Consider the following 26,430-nt stretch of genomic DNA (forward strand, 5'->3'; position numbering starts at 1 on the left):
AATTGCGAGAAGCGCGGGCTTTGTGAGAGATCGGCAACGGAGCCCGCGCGCAAGACGAACAACGGGGCGATTTTTATTCCTTCCTCGCTCGGTCCGTCTATAAGGGAAGCAACGCGAGGATAATAGGGTTTGACTTGTCAGCGAAGTTTGGAGCCCCCCAGCAAACTTACAGAGTTACAGTTCAATACGGGATTGCATTATAAGACTCGTACACGGAATACCGTATGAGAGTGGTCTAGTGGTTTCACCCCCTACCCACCCTATCTCCCTTTCTCCCTTTCACGTTTCCCTTTCTCCAACTCATTTACCCCGTTCTCAATTCATGTCACATATCCACCGACGTAACTTGCCGCCGCTATAGGAAATTGGTTAAGAGATAAGAGAAATAAACTTACGTTGCCATTGTTCTTCAGTGTGATGCTCTCTTTAGGCTCCGTAACGGTTACGCCAACGAGATTCCCTTTGTTGAAGTTTGCGACGACGGAGAAATTGCCGTCCTGCATGTCCTGGGCCAAGATATAGGTGCAATCGCCGGGCATACTGAGATGATTGCCGTCGAAGGTGAAGATATGTCCTCCGTCGACGACGACGCCGAATTTGCTGAAGGGAGGTATGATGTCGGAAAGCAACAGAGTTGGTCTGTTTAAAGTAAAAAAAATTATTAACATTGATTAGCATTCTTGCAGCGAAAGGTGTAACGTTTATTTTTTAATTTTGATAAACGTGAAATCTCGCAGTTCACAGGAAAATAATACGTAATAAAACGAAAGTTAAAGTAGATAAAGTAGAAGAGAAAATACCTGTAGGTGTAGTAGAGATCCGCGGCCGATGGTAATTCGTTATTACGTATCAGATTGACGAGAGATACTTTGATTGAGGTGATCGTTGGCAATTTCGCTAACATTTCAAGCTCCACGGGAAGATGAGCTTCAAACAAGCTATCTAACATGTTGTCCAAGGCGCCGCTAGATTCCAGAAGCTTGATGAGGGACACAATGGCATCGACCGCATGATCATAGATCTTCTTGATCTCATTGGTATTATCGACCTGCGCGGGACGATAGCATTTTATTATTTCAAGACCTTTGCTATTTTAGTAATTTCGGTACCGTTCGAAGCGTACTATCTGAAATGGCAAAATGCAACGTAAGACGGGTAGGGAAACTTACTTTCTCGTGTTTGACGTGCTTTATGATGTATTCATAAGTAGCGCTGAAGAGCTGTCGAAGTTCGTCAGTCGGTAGCATGGCCTTTATGACCTCGCTGAGTTCGTGAATGGAGGCCAACACGGCTTCCGGAATTTGGAAGTTCACGATATCCTGGAATTGCTCCTTTGCGATGTCGAAGATTGGTAAGGCTTGCATTTGATTTCTCAACATGAGGACGAATTCTTCAACGTCTTTCCTGATCTGAATGGCGGCTTTGAATACGATCTTAGCAACGTCCTGAATGAGCTCCGCAGCCACTGTCGCTAATTCCTTCAGCTCCTTCTGATGTTCATTAATCAAGGTGAGCAGTGCCTTGAGGTAGGCCATCGAAACATTGGCGATGCTATCGACGACATCTATGTACGCATTAGCTATCTTGTTGTAGGATTCTTTTAGCTGAGGATAAACCTTCTTCCATACGTCTTCGAGCTTGGCGAGTACTTCAGCGTATTCTTTCCGAAGTTCGTTTAATTGCGCGTTTACTTGCTTTATGGTATCCGCGATGGCCGTGATAATAGCTCCGAAGTACTTGTTCCTGGAAGAATACGATCGATATTACGCGCGCGGCAACTCAACGGGATCCACGACTGATATAAATTTCAACTTGTAAGGATATTTACATGTTGATATGTTGTTATATATATATCATAAATGTGTAGTTATTATATATGCAGGATTGTTACAAATGTCTTTATTATTACCTTTTCTAAATTTATATAAAATTGTACGAATACGATGTAAAATCGAAAAAATAGTTATTAAATTCTTACAAAGTAGCTTGTATGTCTTTGATGGTCTGGTCAGCGTTGAGCTCATTCTTCAGTTTGTTCAATTCGGTTTCGTAATAGTCCAAGAGTGGTTTGAGGTTCGGCTGGGCCTTCTTCAAATGTTCTACAAGATCTGTCAATTCTTTTTCTGCTTCGTTGACTATATCATTGGAGACGTCCTTGAGCTGTTTCAATGACTCGCGCACTCGAGAATGTTCCTAAATTATATCAATAAGTTATATTAATAAAGCTAAATCTAAATTATATCAATAAAGTCAGTAAAGCAATACTACAATTATCACATCGCACGAAAATGTACTTACGAGCGCGTAGACAATGTTGTCCTTGTTGTAGCCGAAGTCAGGTTTGAGGAACTTCTCTTCATCAAGGTGGATCAAAGCGTGGAACAGATCCTTCTTCACTCCATCCCTGAAAGCGTCGGCATGAATTTCGGCCAGTTGTCCGAGCACAACGCGCCCGTTCACGACGAACTTCTCATTGGGATCTGAGGGAAAACATCGGATTCGCGTAAACTTATATATGATTTAAAATATAATCAATGACTTTTGACATTTTATATTAAAAGCAAATATAATAATAAATTCGCGATAATTTATTATTACACATACATTTTATTAAAAAATTAATAGATAATAATTAATGATAATTAATTATTATTATATCTTATATAATATAAAGATATATAATATAAAGATACGTCATTAAAACAAAAAAAAATATATAATATCCTCTGAGTACAATGTTTAATTCGAAATAAATTTTTTACCTGCTTGGTATTCCGTATAAGTGAAGCTATTCCAATCATGCCCTTCGAAGTTAATTACAATAGGTTTGTTGCCCAGAATCGCGACTTCCGCGTCGAACTTCTGCACGCTTTGGCTTAATTTTAGTTTTGAGTTGAGTTGAAGAAGTTCTTTATTAGGCGAAGTTACAAGAAGATACATTTCCGTGGGATCCGCAGAGAACGTAACGCCCAAACTCTTCGGCTTCTGATTCACGTCCGTGTACGACAGTATACTGCCAAAACCAAGTTCGTATTCCGAAATCGCTACGTGCGATTTCAGGTCGACTTTGAGTTGTTGTCCACGACTGCTCACTTCGATCACGCTGGAGACGTTGTGACCCTTGTTGATATTTTGCCGGTTTAGTTTTGCCACCACGTTGATCTTTTGCGTTTTCTTGGCGAAGACGTCGATATCTACGTTCGCGTCAAGCAGGTGTTCGCCGCCGTAGTGAAGTTTACCTTTCACTGCCATATCCTGACAAACAGAATCACATTCGATGTGATTTGAAAACCAAATCAAGCGAACTATTTAATTGGCAATTGGCTTGAAATTGCGAGAATGTGATCGAAATAAAAAAACAAGCTGAACATGCAGAGGTAAATCGACAGAGAACGTATTACATTGCCCTTTTTATAGCCGAGTGGCTCGATGAAACTCGACGTTCTCGCTAGATTGCGAGAAAATCGACAATAAAGGCTTTGCCGAGGTGGGTTCTCTCTCTCTCTCTCTCTCTCTCTCTCTCTCTCTCTCTCTCTCTCTCTTTCACACACACACACTCTCTCACTCTCACTCTCACTCTCTCACTCTCTCGCTAGTTTTATAAAAGCTTTGACCTTATTCGCGCAAAAATTGGAAGCAAATTGGAAATGCATTTTTAGTTAAATTTTTGTTTAACATCAAATGTCATTCGATGTAATTTTTACATGTAAATTTAAAAGTTTTGGACGTTATTCAGTGTGATTTTTACGTATAGATTTAGAAATCTCGCTATGTAAATATATCCGATAAAATGGTCATACCTTTGGCTGAGATGGATATACAAATTTGACCTCTCCGCTGATAGATCCGCTGTTCTTCTCGATATTAACGTCACCGCTGGCGATTAGAGCAGTCTTGTCGGACGGTTTGTTCTTCCTGTCCAAGTAAACGGAGACGTCGACCTTGAACGCTCCGGTTTGCTTCGTCTTCGGCAAGTCGAATGTGCTAATAATGGCCAGTTCGCGACTGGGCAAAGTCAGAATGGCAGCTGTAAAAAAAGAAAGGGACGATTCTTAATTTTTTCACCCCCAGCAGGGTCGATTTTAAGAGTATCGCGCGCAATTGCGACGTTATTTATCTCCTTAATTAACAAAAGTTACTAATAGAGAAGCGCGCAGGATTTCTTACCGCTTTCCTTGGGGTGAATGTAGAGTTTATAAGCATACTGGGACTTGTCCTTCGACGAGTGTAAGTACAAGTTGGCAGAGTGATCGAGACTGGACCCTTTGGCTTCGGTGCTTGTCTTCAATCCGAATTCAGCTGGCACGTTGAATTTCTTCAGGTCTACTTCCACCGTTAAATCGTGATTCATATAGCTCTTGTCTGTGAAACAAACACGGGAACACGAATTATAAAAATTGTGTTGAGAAAAAAGTCGAAACTAGAAAATGACGGAAGAGATACATTTTTAATAAGTAATCCCTTCACCCGCGACTTTTATCATGCAATATTTTTTGTGTACGTCTATCCATTTTACTCGACTTTACTTTTTTTGACATCTATCAAGCGATTAACGGTAAATGAGAATTTCTAATGAATATCAAATTGTGAAATTATTATCACGTATAAAATTAATTGAAATCGACAATTGTGATAAAATCGTAAGAGGACGAGGAGTACGTATTTCACAGGCTACCGTTGGACAATCGTAAAAGGATCACAATGTATTAATGTTCTCATTGGAAATTCGTTGTCCCATTTTTTACATTCAGGCAGCCCCGCGCTACTCTCGATGTTAATCGCGGAAATTTCATTTCCGTTAACTCCCGAGGCCCTTGACAGGCCACAGCCGCCAAATTGATCCCGAGGGAGGGAAAGGTGTGGGGGAGGGTGGAGGGGAAAAAAATAAAACGAAGTAAACTTTATCGCGCTACACGTCATCGCGGTGCTAGAAAGGATTAAGACGCGTGTACGTCAGCGGAGCACACGCCCTTGCGGCGTGACGTCATTCCGCACCGGCGGGCAACTTCTTCCTTTTTTTTTCCTTGTGTATCGCCCCGTGTAACTCCGCCACCACCACCCCGTCGCCACCCGCGGTGGTGTGGTCACGCCTGTCCTCTCGCATCGCGATCCTCACGACGCGATCTCATCGAGCGAGAAAAAAAGACGGGAAAAAGAGAGAGAAAAGAGAGAGAGGGAGAGAGGACAGAAGGGAAAAAAAAAAGAATGAATTGTGTGCTCGAGTTAATGCGGCGGCACGCCGCCGTTGCTTGCACCCGTTCTCCACCACCACCACCACCACCACCAGCCGCAACGTCGTCACGTATAGGGATGCAATTCCAGAGCTCTATTAATAACTGAGGCGAGGCACGAATTAGGCGCAGATCACGCGAGAATAGAATCGCCTATCGACCGAGATCCGCGCGGTAGAGGGGTAGTAGCACAAGGCAGGCATGTATCCTCCCCTGCGCGAAATTTCAAACGTGTGCACGTGCGTACGTGCACACACAGGGATATTGCGACGTGTTGCGCACTCATGCGAAACATACACACGGTAGAGAACTGGAGACGGTGCGGCGAGGACAATTATACGGTATGGCCACGCGTTATCAGTGGACGGGGTCCACTGTCGGGAGTTTCTCTAATTATCCGGAATAGGTTGGATCCGCGTGTACGAATGGGGGCTGCGGATAAGGGATGATTTCCTGGGAGACGCCCGCCCGGGGAACGATACCGTTCGGTGTCCTCTTGCGCGACCGCGCGCGACGGGGGTTTATTATTATCATATACGGTCTCTCCTCGTATCCCTCTTTTGCATTTTTACGAATTCAGGTACGTTGCGACGAAGAGAGTATCTTAATAAAGGTCCGGCCCACGGGCACGCGAAGCGAGAGGCGGCGTATCGTCGAGATACGACGTATTTTCCACAGGAGCGCCATATACCTATACCGATCTTTATTTATGAAAGGCTTTTTATTACGGTATATTGCAGAACTCGCGTTGTAATTTTCGTTTCATCGAGATTAAATGAGAGCGCACACGTATACACACACACACGTACACTTTAATATCAAATTATTTATATTCGCTTAGCAGCGTTATTGTAAAGCGTTATAATAATATATTATTATAATAGCCTTATTATATTATATAATAACGACATATTGTTGCTTTATTTCACCGACCATAAATTTTCTACGGTTATCTATTTTCCAATATTAGACCGTTAAGAAAAGAGAAATGATGAAAATGAAAATTTGAGAAAAGAAGAGGAATATTGCAAATTGCGAGTCTGTAAAAATAAATGGGGAGATCGAAGGAACGAAATATTTGGCTACGAACAATCTAAACCAAATCTCGCTTGATAAATGCTGTTTCAGAATACGGGCCAATGTACTTAAGCTGCCCCTCTCTCTCTCTCTCATAATGATCGCAATCCTCTTTTCCGAGGGAAATAATCAACCCGGCACGAAATTTGACTTACTGTCGGTGTCGTAGCTCGATTGAAGCTTGAAATGAGCGCAATCCTTGCTCTGCTCGCAATAGCTATTGAAAACGAGGAGCTCCTTGTTCGAGAGCTTCACCTCGCCCACAATAGCCGCCGGATCGAACTTGGCGTTCAGGACGATTAGCACGCCGGATTCGCCGTCCTTCTCGCGAGTCAATTGCTGGCGGGTGTACTTGAAGGAGGAGCTCCTCGTGTCCTCGCCTATCTTGAGATTGCCACTTCCCTCGACGGTGATTTTGCCGGCCTCGTCGCGCCTCTTGTAGTTCGTGCTGCGAACAAATCACCAAATATTATCATAAATACATTTGTTTTCCTTTCTTTCGCGCATCGCGCGTTGTTCCTTTACGTTTATATACATTTCATTTTAACTTTCAACATTTTTCGAACTCTCTTCGTGAAATTGTGTTTATAGGCGACAATATATCTCCGGGATACAGAACAAACTTGTACTTCTATCCTAAGAAAACTAAACGTCGGTCAGAATTGCGCGCGACGTCCCCGTTTTTTTTTTTTTTATCGTTCCTCTCATTCGAATGATACATCGATATTTTTACTAACCGATGAGAATAACTGTTTTTCATGCTTTTTATAACGACCGTACGATCGATAATACTCTACATTTTCGACTAAACCGCGTAACCCCTTTTTACGTTTTACGATTCGATCGAGGGCGATTTCGATGGGACGCGAATAAAAAGGACTGGCAGTTGGAATGTATTCTCGGAAGCCACTTGAATTAATTTTAGCGGGGTGAATCGATGAAATTACATAGCGGGACGAACGGAGATACGACTTCTGGCGTATCTCTGATCTCCTTTGAAAACGACCTCGCGTCCTCCCCAGTTAATTGCTCGAAGATATCTTTTATTCTTTGTTTTGTCGCCGCGTAGAGAACGATCGATCATTTACGTTACGCGCGAGAGATGTATATCCATATCGCCGTCGGAAAACATCGTTTAGAATTACTGCGAGAATATCGACCTTAGCAGAAGTGACAGAGGATCGCTAATGGGAGTCGAGACTGTCAAGAAAGCAAATTGTAGACAATTCCTAACGTCCCCGAACGTCCCGGCCTCGTCTTCGCGCGTTCGTAGAAATTTTATTTTCTCGTCCCGAATTATCATTGGTCTCATTATATTAACGTTAAGATATGACGTAGGTTCACATTGTTTCGCGAATTGATCGGCACGTTTCGTCGTTCTACATACGGGATGAAACGTACCTTCCGGTCACGATGTTTTTACCGTCGCTGGTGACGGTGATGATTATTCGCCTGCCAGTCTTGGCGGTGGGACTGTTAGTGATTTCGGCGTGCATCTTACGGTGCTTGAGCTTGTCGCTGTCCCAATTATAACTAATGATGAAATCGTCGATGCTCTGCAGCTTGACGTGTCCGTCGGCAGTGACGAAGCCTTTCGGCGTCTTGATCTTCCATTCGCCTGAAAACGAAATTTGTTAAGCTCGTGTATCATTTAGAAGTACGTCTAGGCTGTTTTTTTTTCTAAATAAAAATGTACAGCGTATTTATATATTTATATTTTTCAAAGGAAGATTCTAAAACAGGCAATATGGCACCAGTTTTGCTTGAATCCGATGAAAGTTACCTTTGTATTCCTGGTCGCCAAGCTTGTTGAATTTCACGTGTCCCTCGGTGTCTGGGCAAGTAACAGTGATGTATACCATCGGAGAGAGGTTGCCGCCTCGAATTTCACTGTGCAAGGTGTGCTTCGCACCGTTGAGCTGCAAGACTGCGTCGGTTTTCCTTACGTGTCCGCTCTGTTCTCTCTTCAAAGGATAAATAGAGGAAAAATTAGATGCGCGTGATAGATAGATAGTGCCGTCCCGCGGCAATCTCGTCGGGGTCACCGTAAACTTTATTTCGTCTTTAAACAGCACACGCTGCTTACGTCACCAGCGGTAAACTATTATAAATGACGCAGCATGGGGTATCCCGGGAGAGTAATATCTGACCGGAATAATCCCGAGATATTTGCACATGATTCAGTTAGCCGGATCGTAATCAGCGAGACGCGAGGGATCGCAGTTTAGATCTTAGGTGAGAAGTTTTTTTCTAAATACGAAGAATAATGAAGAGGCATTGTGCATTGTAAAAAAAAAGAAACAACAAAACGGTACCTCGTGCTTGAGTTCAAGGTCGATGTTGTTCAGCTTCTCGTACGGAGTGGTGGCCTTGGCCTTCACGTCGATGTACGTCATATCGCGATTAAACGTGAGAGGGTTGAGCGCGAGGGTGATCTCCTTCTGGTCGAATTTGACGATCGAGTTGCTGGTAATCGTCACCTTGTCGCCGCTGGGTTCGTACTTGGCGTGATCGCGGAAAGCGATAGGCGGGATCTTGAGAATGGCCAGATCGAGTTGCAGATCGCTCTCGTAGGGATGCTCGCCGTCGCTAATTCCGGAGCTCTTGAAGGCGCCCTCGATCTTGACGGATTTGTCGTCGTTGTAAGTGAGCGCCGTCGATCCCTTCAGATCGAAGACACCGTCCGTCTCGGATTGGATCAGCAAATCGTACGCGTAGTCGAGCTTGACGTTACGCAATTTCTCCGACGGCAGTATCAGCTCCGCGTTGCCTTTGATCGTGCAGGGCTTGTCAATCTCGTTGCCGGGAACGAAGTTTTCGGAACTCTGCGAACGATAAAACGTATATTTATACGCGTCTAGTTTTATAGACACTCGCCGCTCGTGTCTACGACAAGAGAGATATCAAATAGTAGTTATTACGCTTACCTTCAGCTGGAAGTCCTTGCCGTAGGAAGAGGCACCGTTGAAGGACAGTTCGCCATTATCGCGCTCGTTAAATTCCAATTCCAGATTGAACGGTTGCGACAAACGCGAGCTCGACAGAATCAGGCTGATCCCTTGCACCTTTTTGTGGCCGTCGGTGTCGAGGAGATTCTTGGCTTTCAACTCGACTTCTGCGCTGTTGCCATCGGAGTTGACGGCCTTCAATTGGGCATCGCCCTGGAAAGCGTAGGTTTTGAAATCGACGTCGCGGAGTTTTTGACTAGCTGTGATCTTTCGCGTTTTGCCGCCCTTAGATTCCTGGTCTTCTAACTCGCCGGCTATGTCGATAATGTATTTGTTGTTATTATCCTTCTTGGACGTACGCTTGAAATTGCCAGCCAGACGACGACCGTTCGGCAGAGTGACGTCCGCTTCGGCGGTCAGCTCGCCTTCGTTTGTGGTACCAACCAACTTGCCCTTGCCGTTCAGCTCGAATTTATGACTCATTATCTCGAGCACGTTCTTCGTATCGATGGCGTTCTTCTTTATGTCGTTCGCAGTGGATAGCTTGATGCGCTTGTTCGGATCCTTCTCCGCGTCGAGCAGAAGCTCAAAGTCACCGTTGTACTGTGTGCCGGATATCGCCAAGTCGCCGGTTCCTTTGATCTTCCGGCTGATCTTCGGCAAGTCAATGTTGAGATGTACCTTGCCTTTGCCATTCTGCATCGATAACTGTCCTGCGACATCCAAATAATTCTTCACGTTCAAAGTCAGACTGCCTTGAGGATTCGCGTCCAGTTGCTGGGCCTTCAATAGGAAGTCAACGTACTTGACGTCGCCGACGATGACGTACGCCTGTGACTGAACACTATTGGGACGCTCGACGTTCAAACTGCCGAAAACTTTGGCCTTTTTGCCGTCCAGCTTCAGGTCACTGTCTATCTCAAAGTTCACGTTCTTGTTATTCTTGTCCCGATTATACGTCACCAGTGCATCGGCCTCGTATTTACCTCCCGGTACAAGCTCGAGCTTGTTCTTATATTTGCTCTTGTGCGGATCGATAATCGTACGCTTGGACTCTAATTTGATGCTGTTCTGCAAAAGCTCGGCTTCGAATTCGACCTCGTAGTCGCCTACCTTGGCTTTGTTCTGCTCGGCGGACAGCTTCGAGCCGAACTTGAATTTGTCATAAACGATCCCGATCTTGCCCTTTACTTCTGTAGGTTTCATCTTACCTTCGAGCTCCAATTTCAGCTTCACGGCAGGATATGCGATCTTGGTGGAGCCACCCACGATGAAGTTCAGCCCGTCCTGGTTCGGTTTGGCGATAGCCTCATGCTCGAGGGTGAAACGGTTTATCTTGGAGTTCTGATCCGGGCCGTGAACGAAGACCAGATTGTATTTATACGCGTACGGTTCCCTGTGGATTTCGGACTGGATATTGAACCCGATATTGGGATCCTTCGATGGCAACGCCGAGACGCTGATCGAGAAGTAACTATCATCTTTTTTCTTCGCGTCCAACTTGAGAGCGACGGATTCTTCGCCGTAGTTCACCTTCATGTCCAAGTTGGCGGCGTTTTCCGCGGAGTGAACGTAACCGTCGAGACCGACGAGCTTCTGACCACTCGCGACGAGGGCTACATTGTCGAATACGTATTTCTTGCCACCATCCTGATCGACCACCTCTACGGTACCTTGCACCTCGTATTGCTGACCGCCGCGGGACGTCTTCGATCCGGATTTGGTACCTGCCAACTTCTCGATATGCTCCGGTACCTTGTACTCCAAGATCGGCTTATACTTGGCACCGCTGGCCAAAAGACCGACGCGCCCGTAGTACTCCTGATTATCATTGTGCACGGTAACTGTAAGCGAGCGTTCTTGAGGTTCTTCTTTTATTACCGCTTCGACAGAGGCTTTCTTGAAGGGAGAATCGAAAGATAGTTTGGCGCGCTTGTTAGGCTCGACGGCGGCTTCAGCGATGAAAGACACGCGTCTGTTAGTTTTGCTGTTTGGCGTCTCCAACAAGATTTCAAACGATCTAGACTTGGGTGTCTTGTCGTGGTAGATCTTGAGGTGGATAGTGGATAAGTCATTGTTTTCATGGCTAATGCTGAACTTCGACGGGCCGTTCAGTGGGAAGAATGCTCTCTTCTGCACCGACTCGATGCTATCAACGGGGAATTCTACGTGGCCGCAAACTGTTATACCCAGAACACTGGACAGCTGCTCGAAGCAGTCTTTATATACCTTACCCTTACCGAACTTGGCAGCTTTATATGTATCGCCGGAGCTCAACAGAATCTCGCTACTAATACTTATGAGTTCCTCTTTCTTCTTCGGCATACCGACAACTACGTCGACACCCTTGCCGTCCAATAGTTTCACCGTTATGTCGGACGCCGTGTCGGTATGTAACGTGCTGATGAGTTTCATACCGGACTCCACATCGAATCCTTTAACGACCAAGTTACCAGCAATACGAATAGAGGCACTGGGCTCCAAGCCAAAGTGTACATCGGCGTTGTTCGGATTCTTTATGATAGCCGGAACATCGACCCTGCCGTATGTTTTTATATGGACCACGCTGGTGCCGATTACGCCGAGAGAGAGAGCCAAACCGAGATTTGTCGGATAGATGACCTCTGCGTCGAGGAACTGCATGTGATTTTGCACATTGTAATCAAACTTCTTTATCTTGTTGATTCCGTCCTCAAGGTTGTCGAACACCTTGTCGATAATGTGCTCTGGCGTGACCTGCGTGGGATTGCCGTCGTAAGTCAGATAGGCCAATTCGACACCGAACAGTTTGACGGACAGGTCGAAGTCGAGCTGCTGGTCTACCTCATTGTTCCTTAATTTCACACCTTTGGCGAATTTGTCGAGTTCTCCCTGCTTGACTTCACGCTTGCTACGCAGTTTGCCGACCTTCTCTTTGATGTAATTAATGACATTCTCTGCCCTGTCCACTCCCTTTTCCACCAAATCTTCCGCTTCGTCTTGCGTGAAGCGACCCTTGGGTCCAAAGTAATGTTCGATCAATCTGTCGAGATTCTCGATTCGCGTATTAAGCTCCAAGAAGTTGAAAGATCTTCCGAATATCTCGGTGGTCAAGTTTAGATTGAGGGAGCGTGGCACGAAGCTATTCTGGCTGTAGATGACATTGCTCTCCGCGGCGGAACCGACTCCAATACCGCCTACATTGTACGATAGTTCATTGTTGAAGGAAAACTTGCGGAAGTCCTCTGGGAATTTGTTTCGTGGCTTGATCTGGCCGAGATGCCTTTTCGCCTCGGCTTTGCTCGGATCAGCGGACGCTCGCAGATTACGCAAATGGCTCTGAATGAAGGATCCAACTTGATTGACCGTTTCCTTGTCCAAAGTCTCCTTGAGACCTTCAGCGACGTGGGGGCAGGGACAAGCGACCAAAGCCAGATAAGACTTGATTCTGATCTCGCTGTCTTCCTCGCGATTGCCCAAGACCTTCAGAAGGACATTTTTCCATTTCATGGTGCAACGGGTAGGCAGAGCCTCGATCGCGGCTACCCTGACTCGATTGCGAACGTTCTTGTCCTCGGCGATGCCAACCACTTTCTGCAGAGTGGCGTCGTCAAGGTACTTGGTGTTACCCAGCGCCTTCAAAGCCGAGACTATGAGATTCTCCTGTTCTCTGGTCTTCGCCTTCCCGTTGCCGACCTTCTCGCGGATCTTGTGGACGGCCTGCTTGACTTCGGCCACGTTCTCGCAAGGGTGCTCTTGGCAGTACTTGCCGATCACCTGGCCGACTCCAAGGTAGCCGAGGCGCGGTAAGTTTTGTTGATCAAGAAGTGAGGTGACAGCGGTCACCGATGGTAGGTTCACGTGATTCACGAGAGCGAGACTCGCGTAGAACACAAGCTCCTGGACCCCGGAAAGCTCGTGACTCTTTAACAGATCCACGCTCACCTCTGCTGCCTCACCACTTCCGGCGCGGAAGAGGGCATCCAGGAAGATCTTCTTGTCCAGGACTTTGTCGAAGCCGTTGCCATTTTTCACCTTCTGGTAGATCGTGAGAATGTCGTTCTTGCTGCTGAGACGAAGGACTTTGACGAGTTGCGCGAACTTTTCCGCCGCGTCGTGCTTTACGCCGTCGTGCTCTTCGGCGCTCGCTGCCTTTACGGCCGCGGCGATGCTGTCGGGCGACGATTTGACGACGGGATGCGGCGCTTCGAAGATCAAGGATCTCGGCTGGGAAACCGGGGCGTTCGGGCTATCGCCCTTCTCACCCTTGAGCGTCAGAGTGGTCTGCACGATGGTCTTGGCGCCTATGTCTCCGTTGCTCCAGGGTTTCAACTTGTACGTCTCGGCCGAGGTCGCTTTGTTGAGAATACCGCGCTTGAAACGTTGCTCGATCTTCTGATGCGACGACAGCAACGGGGCCGATTGGATGTCGGATTTCTGATCGTAGATCGCGGACACGGGACCGTGCCTGATGCTCTCGCGATAGGAGCAACGGATCAGATCCCTCTCCTTATGGATAACCAACGAGTCGCCGTCTTTATGGAAAGAGAAGTCAGTTGGACAACCGCCGAACACGTCGACCTAAAAATATAATAGACAATTGCGTTATATCGACATAACTCTCTACTGAAACTTCAATACGATAAATGAATTTAAGACGATTGTACCTCGTGATGAGTTGTAGAGCCAGATTCTTGTATGACAGCTGATTGGAATAAGGAAGTGACCGCTCTTTTGATGTTAAGAGACGCCTGCGAGTCACCGGGTTCGATACAGACCTCCGTATCGATATGGCCATCGTGATAGTTGAATTGCAGCGCGTGCTTTTCAACATCTGGCAGCGATATTGGCTAAAAGATAGCATACGTATACTTTCACACACTTGCACTTCTGGTATTCTCTCGCAATATGTGAAACAAATTTATCTACTATGCTCGTAACTTGTAATAAAAGAGATAAGAGTGTGTGTGTAATGTGTTTATATCATAAAACTGAACTATAATAATTCATTGTTTATAAAATGATAATAAATTTCATGTGTATTATATTGAAAACACAAATTATATAAACTATCACAGATTAATTCCTGCTGAGAGCAGTAAATTAAAAGTTTTTATTACGGAGATTCATTTGAACGTAATTAGATTAAAAGTTCTTTAATATCGCTTTAAGATCGAAATCACACTTCCGGGCCTCATATTTCTACTCTATTTCTACTGTCTTCCTCGGATATATATCTTTTGCGATATTTATAGCACAGATATTTTAGGAAACACATGATGTAACAGTAGATAAAAAAATACTTACGGCTCCATTGATTGATACGCCCTTCAATCGGATCTGCCGAATGCAGTCAGGCTTCACTGACAATTCAACGGTACCTTTCAGCTTCAAGGTAGCGTCACCCTGAGCATCGGGGACCGATGTCACAGACGTTCCTTCCAAATCGTATATATATGTGTGTCCTTCCTGATAGGCTTTACCTCCGTGCACTAAAAAAATCACGCAAAAATACGTATAAGTTAAATCTATCACGAAATCATTTACCTATATTGTAAGAAATTTTCTAATTTCAATTTATTCAACGAGACTTTTTGTCCTTTTTGAAAATAATCATGACAATATTTCTCTCATATAGTTTATAAAAATATTACACTTACTTCCATGGCAGCCGACTGTACATTTATCTGTAACAAAAAAAGAAAATTATGTACCAGTTTCTAGTAATAATTTTAAGAGTATGCGTATTTAATATTAATTATGTTAACTAAAGTAACACAAATTGCACGGTAAGGTGAATGGAAATGTTTCTTCTTTTTTTGCACTAATTAAAAATGTGTTTGCAGAGAAATATGACAAGGAGAATGATAAAAACGGAGAGCGTATAACAAAAACGAAAAAAAAAAAACTAAAACTTTCTTTGTATTAACTTGACATTACTTTAATTTTCGAATTTGATCGAAATACGGACTCAAGTGAGAGAAAAAAAAACAGACGGGCCATAATCTATTATGCCTGACGCACAGATTACGTCGAAAAAAATATATTTATGCATCGAGTGAACTCGGTGCTAGGGTCGAACGTTGATAACGTGCTGTTAATCGTGACTTTCTTGACCCTGGACCATGGAACTTCCATTTTTGTTCGATAGAGCGTGTCGGTGGCCGCGGACTGGCGGATTTAATGGTGTGCCACAATAGTTTCACCCTTTAACATTTAAATTGATTCGGACAAAGCCGAAGTGACACTTTGAGCAGGAGCTATAAAAGGTAACGTATCAATCAATTGCAGTACCTGTAGTAATTTGACATTTACGTTACGCTCTTTTTAGTCCGGCGAATCTTTCGATTTGCGCGTTAAAGTACCAAAGGGCCATTTATTACATTTGTTGTTATATGTTATGCACGACTTTTAAATATATGTATGTTAAATATTGAACATTTTTCAAATATCAAACATTACATTAATCATGTATTTCATAATGTAATTGCAATATTAAACACATTAATTTTATATGAGACATTACGAAGAATTATCAATATAAGTATTTAATATTAATATTTGTCAGCGTTTCGCGTTAGCCTTTATCTCTGTTTCCCCTTTATCTCGCTTGTATTCGGAAAAATATAAACATTGATGGCAAAATTCATAGGCGAGCACAAACAAGACATAACATGATATAAATATAGTTGACTCAGTAGATGCGACAAATCTTATTTGTTTACAGAAGTTTACAGTTGACTATATAATTTTATGAAATTAGATAAATATATAAAATATTTTTATTAGGCTGTATTTAATTATATTATATTCTATTAAGTTCTAATAAGATACATAAGATAAGGTTGTATTCTATTAAGAGACGATTGGTGTGTCTTATTAGCCATATAATCTCCGTATCCCTCAACTTATTTTCGAGATAAACGACAAGTTATTAGGTCAATAATATGAAGAAATAACGGATGTTCATTAAGCGACTATGGCGGAAGTTTAAAGTCCACAAACTGCATGTATCACGAAAACATTAATATCAATTTTGCTAGACGTATAATTTATACGCCTATTTCGCAATTTATATCGTAAAAATCTCGGTATTAAAGGAACAAAGAATATCGGAAAATTTTAAAATATGTAAAAATATTGTTTACGTCTGTAAGCAACTTTTTTGTGCAGAGAGGAATTAAATTAACTTCTTTATTTATATTTAAGGTATGTCAATATATTTGTGCATTTGTAAACATTTTATATAATTTTTGTCTTTATTTATTGTATTATATATAAATATTTGTTGTTTTAATTGTTTTCAAAATTTTATAGTTGTACTTCTTAAGACTTCTGTCGGAATTAGGTTCGCATTCTTCGCAAATTCAAACGCAAAGTTTGATTTTCTATCGCGAGTATATCTAATGTCGAGTCTAATGTACATGCATATATAGGGTGAGAAAAAGTGTACGTGTAAACATAGATTTTTCGTTAATAACAGATTAGCCGGCTAAATATTACCCAATATCATATCAAGATTAATCGAAGCGAAAAACAAGCGAGCATAAGAAATTGCTCTTTGCACCGAGACGAATTGCATAATTTATATTTGCCCGACGAAAAACGATGAGTATAATTAATTTGCATCCGGCAAAAATGATATCGTTTCTACGAAAATAGCAGAAACAAATAGCAGAAAACGAAAGCGGAGCGATTTACAAATTGTGCACGTGTATCCATAAGAGTTATACGACAATTAGCGTTTTCCGTTGAAGCGATCAAAGTATCTCGCAGCGGAAGCAGTTAAATCTAATCCTCACAATTTATATTCGGTTAGAAACGTGTGCGCATATATAGCGAGGCTCTACTAGGAATCTTTTATTGCCGCAGGGAAGAGCGTAGGATAATTCTTTTACGAATAAATCGGAAAAGTATTTTTTTTGTCGAAGAATAATGTGACAGATAACGCATTATATAAATAAAAATATTCAGATTGCACTTTATTTAGATGATGATGACGTAAGAAAAGAGAGAGAGAGAAAAAGAGGGAGGGAGGGAGAGAGAGACAGAGTAAAATAACAGAGTCCGAATAAATGAAGAGAAAAATAGATAGATGAGGTGCAACAAGAGAAAGGGCGAAGCGTTCCTTCAATGGGGACAAAGGGATAACAAAGGGATAAAGAACGACGCGTGCGAAAAGAGGAGGAGGAGGTGGCGGAGGAAAGTGGGAGTCTCCTCTCGCGCGCGAGAATAGACCAAAAGAAGGGTGAATCTATTCGATCAAGATGTGCATTGTTTCTCTACAATAATGCTGCGGACAGGGGATGATCAATCTCTTTTCCTCTAATCGTCGTCACTTTGACGACAATCTACGAGTTCGTCGAAATATAAAATATAGTCGTGCGGCGATTTCCGTTTATTATTACCGAACCGTCGGAATTTCACGTTTTATCTGCCGGAACGTGCGAAGAAGAAATTCCTTTGAAATTGTATTAGCACTTTTATCTCTCTCAATTGCTTTCTATCTTTCACTCTTCTGTATTATTTACCCTTTGATTCGGAATCGAGTTTTCCAAGCGACAAACAATAAGATATTTATAGGAGCAACTGGTTATTTTTAGGATATAATCAATTAAACATTTCGTAAATTACTCTTTAGATATAGATAGGGTAAATTTATTTTGGCTTAATATTTACATAGATTTTAGTGAAATTTTTATTTAAAGTTCGGTGACCGAATTAAGGGGATAATTTGTGCCGAAATTTTCTCTCGGAGAAGCCAATCCAAAATTATACGCAAATTGCGCGGAACATATAACTCGTCAATTAAATTTATAGCTACGCTGTTCAAATGTTATTTCGTCGACTGAATAATGCAACGTCGACAGATGTATACACAATATGTGAAATGTATACCGGCGCGCTTAGAGAGAGAGTCTCGCCGGGATTTTGCTGTAATCTAACAATTGCAACCATAATTTCTCGGCGTATGCTTGCTCCCCGATGTGCGCCGCATGATTAGAGGTGCTCCGTTCTCGTTATATTACTTAAACGTATGCATTATGCAAATTCGCCGGCGCGAACGACAGAGAGTATCCACTTTCATATTTCATACGCTCAGGGGCGCGCTGGTTATCTATCTCCCGGCATTATTTCACGGCGCGTTTAAACGTCGATCTTTCTCCTCGATGAACCCCCGTATTCTCCGCTCATATTTTTAACCCGACAATCGCGCTTCCATTTCTCTCGCGCGCGTTACAGGCGCGCCATTGTAATCATTTATCACGGAATTTAATGCGCCTTCAATGCGCCGCCGTCGGGTGAGGCTCGATATAGCGGGGGAGATGTTACGTTTGAAGGGAATATTTATAATTTATATGGAAAAAAAAAAACGTCCAACTCTCGCGCGGCATTGTTTTTATTTTCCGGCGTTTCGGGAAATACGATTGCCGCGTAGCCGAGGCAATTGGAAAACCGTGTCGCGGCGACACGTAAGGCCGACGATCGCGATCGGGGCACACCACGCTCGATGGCATTTTGCTCGAGAGAGCCGCGGCGAGAGAAACGGTGGCGATGCTCCGGCCATCGCGGTGTTATACGCTCCCTTTAACGTACTTAAAAACGCGGCGGTGAAAGAACGTTTGTTACGTCGCAACGGTCAGATCGGATCTATTTTACTGGGATGTAGGGACGTCAGATCAATTTACCAAATGTCCGGTCGAACACGGGGGACCTGTAATCGTTTCAATGATACGGACCTCGTTCCGAGAGCACCGATACGCCGTATACGCGAACTCTTTAACCACTATTTCGTTACTTCTAGAACGTGGCGAGGAAACTCCACCGCGCGTTCGCCTGCACGGTCGAGGGGTTTCGCTCCTTCGCGAAGCTTAATTGCTTCCACCCAATATCACGTTAGAAATGCGACCGCACATTCACGTCAGGAGCGATATTGATTACCCGAGCCCCTGTCATTCCGAGCCTGCCTCATTTTCGCCGATAATTTACTTCGCGCGCGCGAAAGAAATATTCCGTCTATATCTATATAAATAAAGTATATAATAAACATTGATTGTTGTTGATTGATTGCAATTAAAAGTCGCCTTTTCGAAAAAAAACGTATGCTATATTACCGGTTAAAATATTATATTATATTACCTGAATAAATAATATATTATTTGCTACGAATTTATCTTCGAGGTCCTGAAAATCCTTTCCGAAAGTGTTCTTTTCTGTGGTTTTTATATTCGGTTCCGTTGCTATAGAAACAAATAATCCTCTATGAGGAAGCAAAAGAGGAAACGCATTCATGAACTCCCGTTTGATTTCACATTCAAACGCCGGGAATATGAGGTTCGAAAGTGAATAAGCATTCTCTCGCATTCGAGATGCGCTTTATAAAAAGAATCATAAATGGTCGTCGTGTGACTGTGTGGTGTACATATATTGTGCGCTAATGCACGCGCGATTACTCCAGATTAGCTCGAACAACACCGATCGAAGGAAGAATTATAGAGGCACGATAAAGCGTTATCAATCCTATAGCGATATACGAGGAAGGGGGAGGGGGAGTGAGTTCCCCGTATCGTTTAAGAGCAAAAACATAAAATCGGCTATTACAGTTACGGAATGAGCATTTTATCCACCAGCTCCCTGCCGGATGGGACAATAATATTTAACCAATTCGCGGCGGATCATACATTTCATTTTTGTTCACGCGCGACACCGAATACATTTGTAAATTAATGAGTGTCCCTTTTTCGTTATTTATAAGAATAAAAGGGCTCTCTGGCTAAAAAGAGTTTCATTCATTTCATCCATTACTTACTCGCTCCAATTTCGCGGAAATTGAGAAGAACTGATTTTCTATATACACCTACACAACTACCTTCCACAAATTACTTTAGTGGCCGTTACTTTGCTTGAAACATAATTCAACTTAAAGCATTCTTGTTTGTTAATGGAAGCCCCTGGCATTCTCTTCCTTTACGCCTGACAATGTAATCGAAAGAACAATTTTCTTTAATCTTTTCCTCCAGTAATAAGAAAATAATAAACACGCGCTCGCCGATAAAAACTTCTATACTTCATTCACAAACATAAAAGAAGCTCGCGCGCGCGCGGTCGACTTTGATTATTAATTAAAATCTGGAATGAATTGTAACTTAACGTGGAATGGAAAATTATATGTCGATAATGCAAATACTATCACGTCGATGAATGAATTACTGTCGCTAAAGACGACGAAGAGAGAAAGGATTTCGCGCACAGAAGTACCCAGCAGCACTTTCCCCTTGCTATTACGAGGGAGATTGAACTGAATTTAATATCATGTTAGATAAGTACGTCACGATAGTTGACGTCAAAGATAATTTTTTGTAAATCGCAATGGAATTACAAATGAATATATAAAGGAAAAGCGTTTCGTTATCTGTATAGTTTCTCGCTGGTTAATCACTGGAACAATAGCGCGGATAAAGTTCCAGGAATCTTTTGGGATTCTGTAGTTGACGAAAATATCAGTAATTTCGACATCCATTCGCGACGATAATCTCTATCCTTGACACAGCGAGTAACCTTATGATATTCAAACCTGACCGCGCCGAGCGCGTTGACCCTTTCTATCAACACTCGTGCATTAATCTTTAATTTGATAGAAAAATTAAGACTCATCGAAGTCATCCGGTCTTCTCGAAAGGTCCGCAAGGGAGAACGCGGTTTAAATCTTCGTATCTGAGTGCTGAGACGCAACTTTGCGAGCTCCTTCAGGAATATCAATAATTTAACCAACGTTATATTGCACAATGTGAAATACGGTTGAAGTACTAACGTATATACAAAATATATGTAGGTAAGAGTTGATATCGGAATAGAACTGTTAGAACAATTTGAACTACCCCTAAAATAATTACTGTACTATTCATCACTAAAATAATTATGCATTTTTAAATATCGCGTTAAATATATCGTGATAATTTCTTTCATTCAACCCTCAATCGATTCAAATTAAATTTGAACTTAGGTTATCATTATTTATCATTATTCTTATCATTTATCTTGGAAACCTTGGGATAAAAAATATTGCTGGACATATTGCTTTGTAATTTCGCACGTAAAAGAATGGGAACAGTTTCTTTCTTCTGATTTCGAACAACGTTCGGCTATTCTATTTCCCGCTCTACATGGATAGATGTACATAAGAGTTACGAAGCTAAAAGAACTAAGAAGAACTCTGCAGTTTCTTTTCAATAGAATCCAAAACTCTTGATATATATCGCCTTATACGTGCGGCTTGTTCTCAGCACATTTACTTACTTCCCTTCAATACGTATTACATCTTTCAACCGAGGAAAGTTCTTTATTTAGGAAAAGTACGGAATCGGTACTGCTCTCCGGTCTTATAACTTTCGCGCTTCCGTGATCAGCGAAGAATAGAAAGAGGAGCGTACGCGCGCCGCCGGATGCAACGGCCGTGTTCCAGCTCTCTAGGGGGGTAGATCATAAAGTATCGGAGTACTTTGCAGAAAAAGGGGGATGAGCGACGAGGCGCATTTTCCGCTTTACTTACTGCCTGAGGCGTCGACCGCCAGGAAGAGAAGGAGACAGCCGGCGAAGACGGCCGCCCTCGCGAGCCCCATGGCTTTCTCTCCCCCGAGTACCGCAAACTACTTTAGCACTACTCTCGCACAATCAGCGGTGACACGATCGGCGGCCACGGGCGAACACGACAAAAGCGTCTGCGCTTTTCTTCGTGCGTGCTTTTATGCTCTCGCAGCTCCCCACCCGCGCTTTATAAATCTTTCCTATGCATGTTGTGGGCCATTCGTACACATATGTCCCGCTCTCGCCGTCGTCGGGGGCTCCGTCATCACCACCACGACGCAGGAGATAAAGAGATCTCTCTACCCGCACCAAGAAGAGGTCCCTGAGTGTTGACGGTGAAAGCGACTTATCGAAATTTTCCTATGGTTCTATGGAAGATTAGAGCTGAAGCGAATGTTGTCTAGACGCGCCCGTTTGACCCCCCGCTTTGGGGGGCAAAACGTATGCTTTATCACGTAGAAGTTGCGACCTAGCAACATCTACTTCCCGTCACCACCCTTTCCCGCGACCACAAAAATATATAAAACAGAGCCTATTGAATATTTAAAAATATTATACAGTTTTTTAAATTTTTTTTTCTGAACACAAAACTAAAGTTACAAATAAGATTGATGATATGTACAACATTAACAATATTTAGTTTATAATGTTTTGAAAAAGATTGAGATATATATATATATACATATATATACAATATTTGGACTATTTAAATACATGAGAAAAGTAAGGTGGATAATCAAGTCCTTTCAAAACGGCCGCGGCGACAAGGCGGTTTGATGAGTCCTTTTAAAGGATAGGGAGACCCTTGCATTTTATCACATGTTACGCACATGTGTAACACATGACGAAATTCGTCCTAACCGAGATTTTTTTGTCCACGGGCCACAAGTTTTCCATTGCGTTTAAGTTATAACGCTGCGCTGACTAATCGTGCATTTAAATATCAGTTTTCTTTGATTCACATGTCAGAACATTATCTTGCTAGAAGCGGAAGTGATTCTACATTTCCTGTATATATTTTTCTAAAATTTCCATTTATGGTATCAGTATATCCTTAATCCAGTATACTAGTATAATATTAACGCTACATCAACTTCAGTCCAAATAAAATATTTTCACATCATAATATTTTCGAAAACAAAAGAAATATGTATTTTTTTAGCAAAACTAAAATTGTTTCCTTTAATTCAAGTATTTATAAATAGTTTTAGTAGTGATATAATTAAACGAGTTTTGCGTCATTTAATATTGCATGTGTTTAATAAATTGGTACAATCGACTAGAAGGTTTCTGCTTGCAAAAAAGAATAAAAAAATATTTAATAGATTCTTTCTAATCTCGTCTTATTTTGTCTTTTTTCGTTTGAGAGAAAAATATTTTCTTAATATGTGTGGATCTAATTTAACTGTGTTTTTACACAGTGCGTCTAGCAATCCGTAAACGATTCGCACGTGTCAAATGACCTCATAATACGGTAATTTACGTATTATATACTCATTATGATACCAGATACTGATATCATTGTTAGTGTGCCCACATCTCTTGAAATTGTACACACTGAATAAATCACTGATGTTTCTGACAGCACATATCAGATTAGAACTTTAAACAGAACGATACCTATAATGTACGGATATTTTTACTGAAAAATTTTATTAAACGATAAAATATAAGATTCTTCTTTTCATAATTTCTTGGTATTTTACGAGAAATTCATTGATCTGTATTATAAACGTGCTTACACGACGCTTAGATATTTTTATGCAAAACAAAATAAAAGTAACAAAATAAAAGAATAATTAAAAACAGCTGTTTCTAGCCATGATTTGAACATTTTCATAATTTATGTAAATATGCACGAATAAATGATATAGATATGATAATGTTATTAAAAAGTAATGACTTTTCGCTTTTATTTACGTCTACGTTCAGAATTTATATAAATATACCCATAAATGATATTGATATAGTAACGTTATTAAAAAGTGATAACTTTTCACTTCGATTTATGTCTGCGTTTAATTTATCGAAATCAGTATATTTTGACTAGGATATAAAAATAACTCGGAATCATTCATTAGACTTTGGCTGAATGATGTCGAGTTCATACAGAGCAAGTGATTTTTACTTATAAATTTTTAATTTAATTTTCTTTAATCTGTGCTCTTCTATATAATTTAAAATATGACATCATTAAGCATAGCTTGCTATTTACAATTAGTTATACTATAATTGCACTATACAGGGGTGAGTTATTTTAATTTACACCCCAAAAACTGTTTAATTTTTGATTGTAGAAAAAATGCTTTAGATGAAAGTCGTTTGGTTTAAAAGGGGACATAATTCCGATGTGGGTTTATTGGTTTCAAGATAAAGGCGAGTAATTTTTTAAATAAAACTTGATTTTTTTCCTTGAGATAAAAGATCTCGTCAAGACGTTTTCAAAACACTGATAAAATAACTCTGATTAATTTTTATTTTGGATATCAATTTGGATATCAATTTTATATAATTATAACTATAATTATAATTATAAAAATAATAACATTATATAAATGTTAAAAATTAATATGCCCTCTCTTTCTTTCTCTCTAAGTATTTTTAATTTTTAAAAGATTTATTTATTGGAACTACTCTGAATTTTTGTGTAAAACTAAAACGGCAAAACTAAATATATTCTTTCTCTTTAAATTTTAAATGTACATACTTATCTTATACATGTTGTTGCAGGTTGACAGTTTATCGGACAGCGGAAATAATAATGATTCTCTGTGGTTCCCACAGTACCACTGAATTTGATATCCATTTATTTTTTATACGACATGTCTTTACGTCAGTTAAGTCATTTGGTACAAAAGGTATAACACGTATACAGAACGTATAAAGAATAATAAATTTTATATACATACATAGATACTTATACATTTTTCCACGAGAGAGAAAGAGAGAAGCAAAAATGATCCAAAAAGATTTTCTGATATTCAGGAGAATTCTGACAATTATATATCTGTCCGTTACACTTTTCGCTGATCGATATATATGTATGTAAGTCACTCATTTCAGTCAAAACTAAAAATATTAAATATCGATTGTCATTTAATAGCCACAGAAATTCTATAATTTCTCTGAAAAATTTTCGTATCTGGGCATGATATAAAGAAAGGGGAACACCTGTTTCACGAAAATAAATCTAACTAATAATTTAGTTTAATAGTCTTATCGTGAACTGGCAATGGTAAAGCAAATGACGAAGTTACCGAGATTGCAAAGAAGCGATGAGTGTTCAGACATAGTAATCATATGTCATACGTCATATATACGTGTTTTTCTTTTTACAGTTCTTTCAAGCATTGAAAATAATATTCGGCGTTTGAAAAGTTAATCCACACACGATAACAATCAGACTATAATTTTGCAATCACAAAATGTTATTTCACTTTCAGATACTGTCTGGATACTTCTAGAAGAAATAAGCATCTAACTTGCGACGTCACGTGAGTGGATAGCATGTGATTGAACGAAGCAGGAAAAGAAGAAAATACGAGACACAGAGCAAGATGTGGTCACTTACGACTTACGAGAGCGTCTAATTAGACAATTTAAAAGGGATTAAATTAAATAAACTTAAAACCTAATGAACCAAAATTCCTTTCTATGCCGAGACATCAGTAAGGAAAATTGTTTCTATGCCAAGGTATCAATAAAACTACGAAAATTTTAACTAAGAAATTCAAAGTTTTGACGTTTTAAGCTCATCGAAATACTATAATGTTGTCTTTCAATCAGTTTTACTACAATTTTACGTCAATGAAAATTTAATTATTTAGTTTTAATAAATAGAAACTTGCGATAAATAATGGTCTTTGATTGAATTATTATTAATGGAAAACCGATACTAAATTAATTACATTCAATCTACGGTTTGAATGTACCGTACTACGCCATTTGATGGTTTTGGTACATCCTATACATAGTATTAAACTAAAATAAGTAATACACATTATTTGTCATTTACGTAATTCAGACGATAACATACTTATGCAATCTAAACTGCAATATTTTATTTGCTTTTATTTGCTCGCATTAAATAAAAAATAAGATTACAGGCCGCATGATAATTTCAGTACGAGTAACTCTGGAAGATTATGCAAAATTATGATTAAAACTTATACGGCAAAACTGATAAAAGTGTAACATCGAAGACAAAATAATAATTTCAGAGAAGCCTCGCGCCTTTCTATTCGACTTTCCAGAACGCTTAGATAAGAAAAGTGCTATCTCTGACAGTGAACTCTCTTGATCTCCGGCGATCTTTATCGATCCGCGCCCGCCGACTCTTCGTGCAATGGCGATTAAATATAGCGGAATTGCTGGCGATGGTCGTCAGTGCGGACGCACGAGATAGCACAACTAGGTATACGCCGGCAACGAAGAAAATCAAGAACGACTCAAATAGAGCTCGTGTCTTTTTTCCTCCAGCGGATCAACGGTCACCGTGTTATCGGGCTTAAATTATCCGACAAACTTGTAACCAATATTGGCATCTGGTGTTCTTCGGTGGATCGATGACGGAGGACGTATAAAATCGTATGTCAGGAGTTCGGTGCAGA

General features: G+C 41.1%; 2 protein-coding genes across 2 annotated transcripts in view; one reads left to right on the forward strand and one right to left on the reverse strand.

The window, feature by feature from the left end:
* The window catches only part of LOC112453878 (apolipophorins), a 26,280-nt gene extending 4,323 nt beyond the window's left edge, over positions 1–21,957 (reverse strand). The window contains exons 1-17 of the mRNA XM_025014880.1: positions 21,786–21,957; positions 14,896–14,922; positions 14,543–14,727; positions 13,903–14,085; positions 9,236–13,816; positions 8,624–9,133; positions 8,092–8,272; positions 7,710–7,926; positions 6,464–6,756; positions 4,168–4,362; positions 3,801–4,027; positions 2,763–3,255; positions 2,299–2,480; positions 1,979–2,193; positions 1,170–1,743; positions 801–1,048; positions 396–639 (exon numbers count right to left, since the gene is read on the reverse strand). Of these exons, the coding sequence (XP_024870648.1) occupies positions 396–639; positions 801–1,048; positions 1,170–1,743; positions 1,979–2,193; positions 2,299–2,480; positions 2,763–3,255; positions 3,801–4,027; positions 4,168–4,362; positions 6,464–6,756; positions 7,710–7,926; positions 8,092–8,272; positions 8,624–9,133; positions 9,236–13,816; positions 13,903–14,085; positions 14,543–14,727; positions 14,896–14,922; positions 21,786–21,855 (8,625 nt within the window). The 5' untranslated portion in view covers positions 21,856–21,957. The remainder of the gene's footprint in view (positions 1–395; positions 640–800; positions 1,049–1,169; positions 1,744–1,978; positions 2,194–2,298; positions 2,481–2,762; positions 3,256–3,800; positions 4,028–4,167; positions 4,363–6,463; positions 6,757–7,709; positions 7,927–8,091; positions 8,273–8,623; positions 9,134–9,235; positions 13,817–13,902; positions 14,086–14,542; positions 14,728–14,895; positions 14,923–21,785) is intronic.
* The window catches only part of LOC112453879 (BTB/POZ domain-containing protein 7-like), a 52,152-nt gene extending 26,563 nt beyond the window's left edge, over positions 1–25,589 (forward strand). Inside the window, exon 10 of the mRNA XM_025014884.1 lies at positions 25,264–25,589. Within this exon, the coding sequence (XP_024870652.1) occupies positions 25,264–25,284 (21 nt within the window). The 3' untranslated portion in view covers positions 25,285–25,589. The remainder of the gene's footprint in view (positions 1–25,263) is intronic.
* Positions 25,590–26,430: the final 841 nt, after the last annotated feature.

This window comes from Temnothorax curvispinosus, unplaced genomic scaffold (assembly GCF_003070985.1).
Source record: "Temnothorax curvispinosus isolate PA1 unplaced genomic scaffold, ASM307098v1 QBEX01004747.1, whole genome shotgun sequence".
Lineage (NCBI taxonomy): Eukaryota > Metazoa > Arthropoda > Insecta > Hymenoptera > Formicidae > Temnothorax > Temnothorax curvispinosus.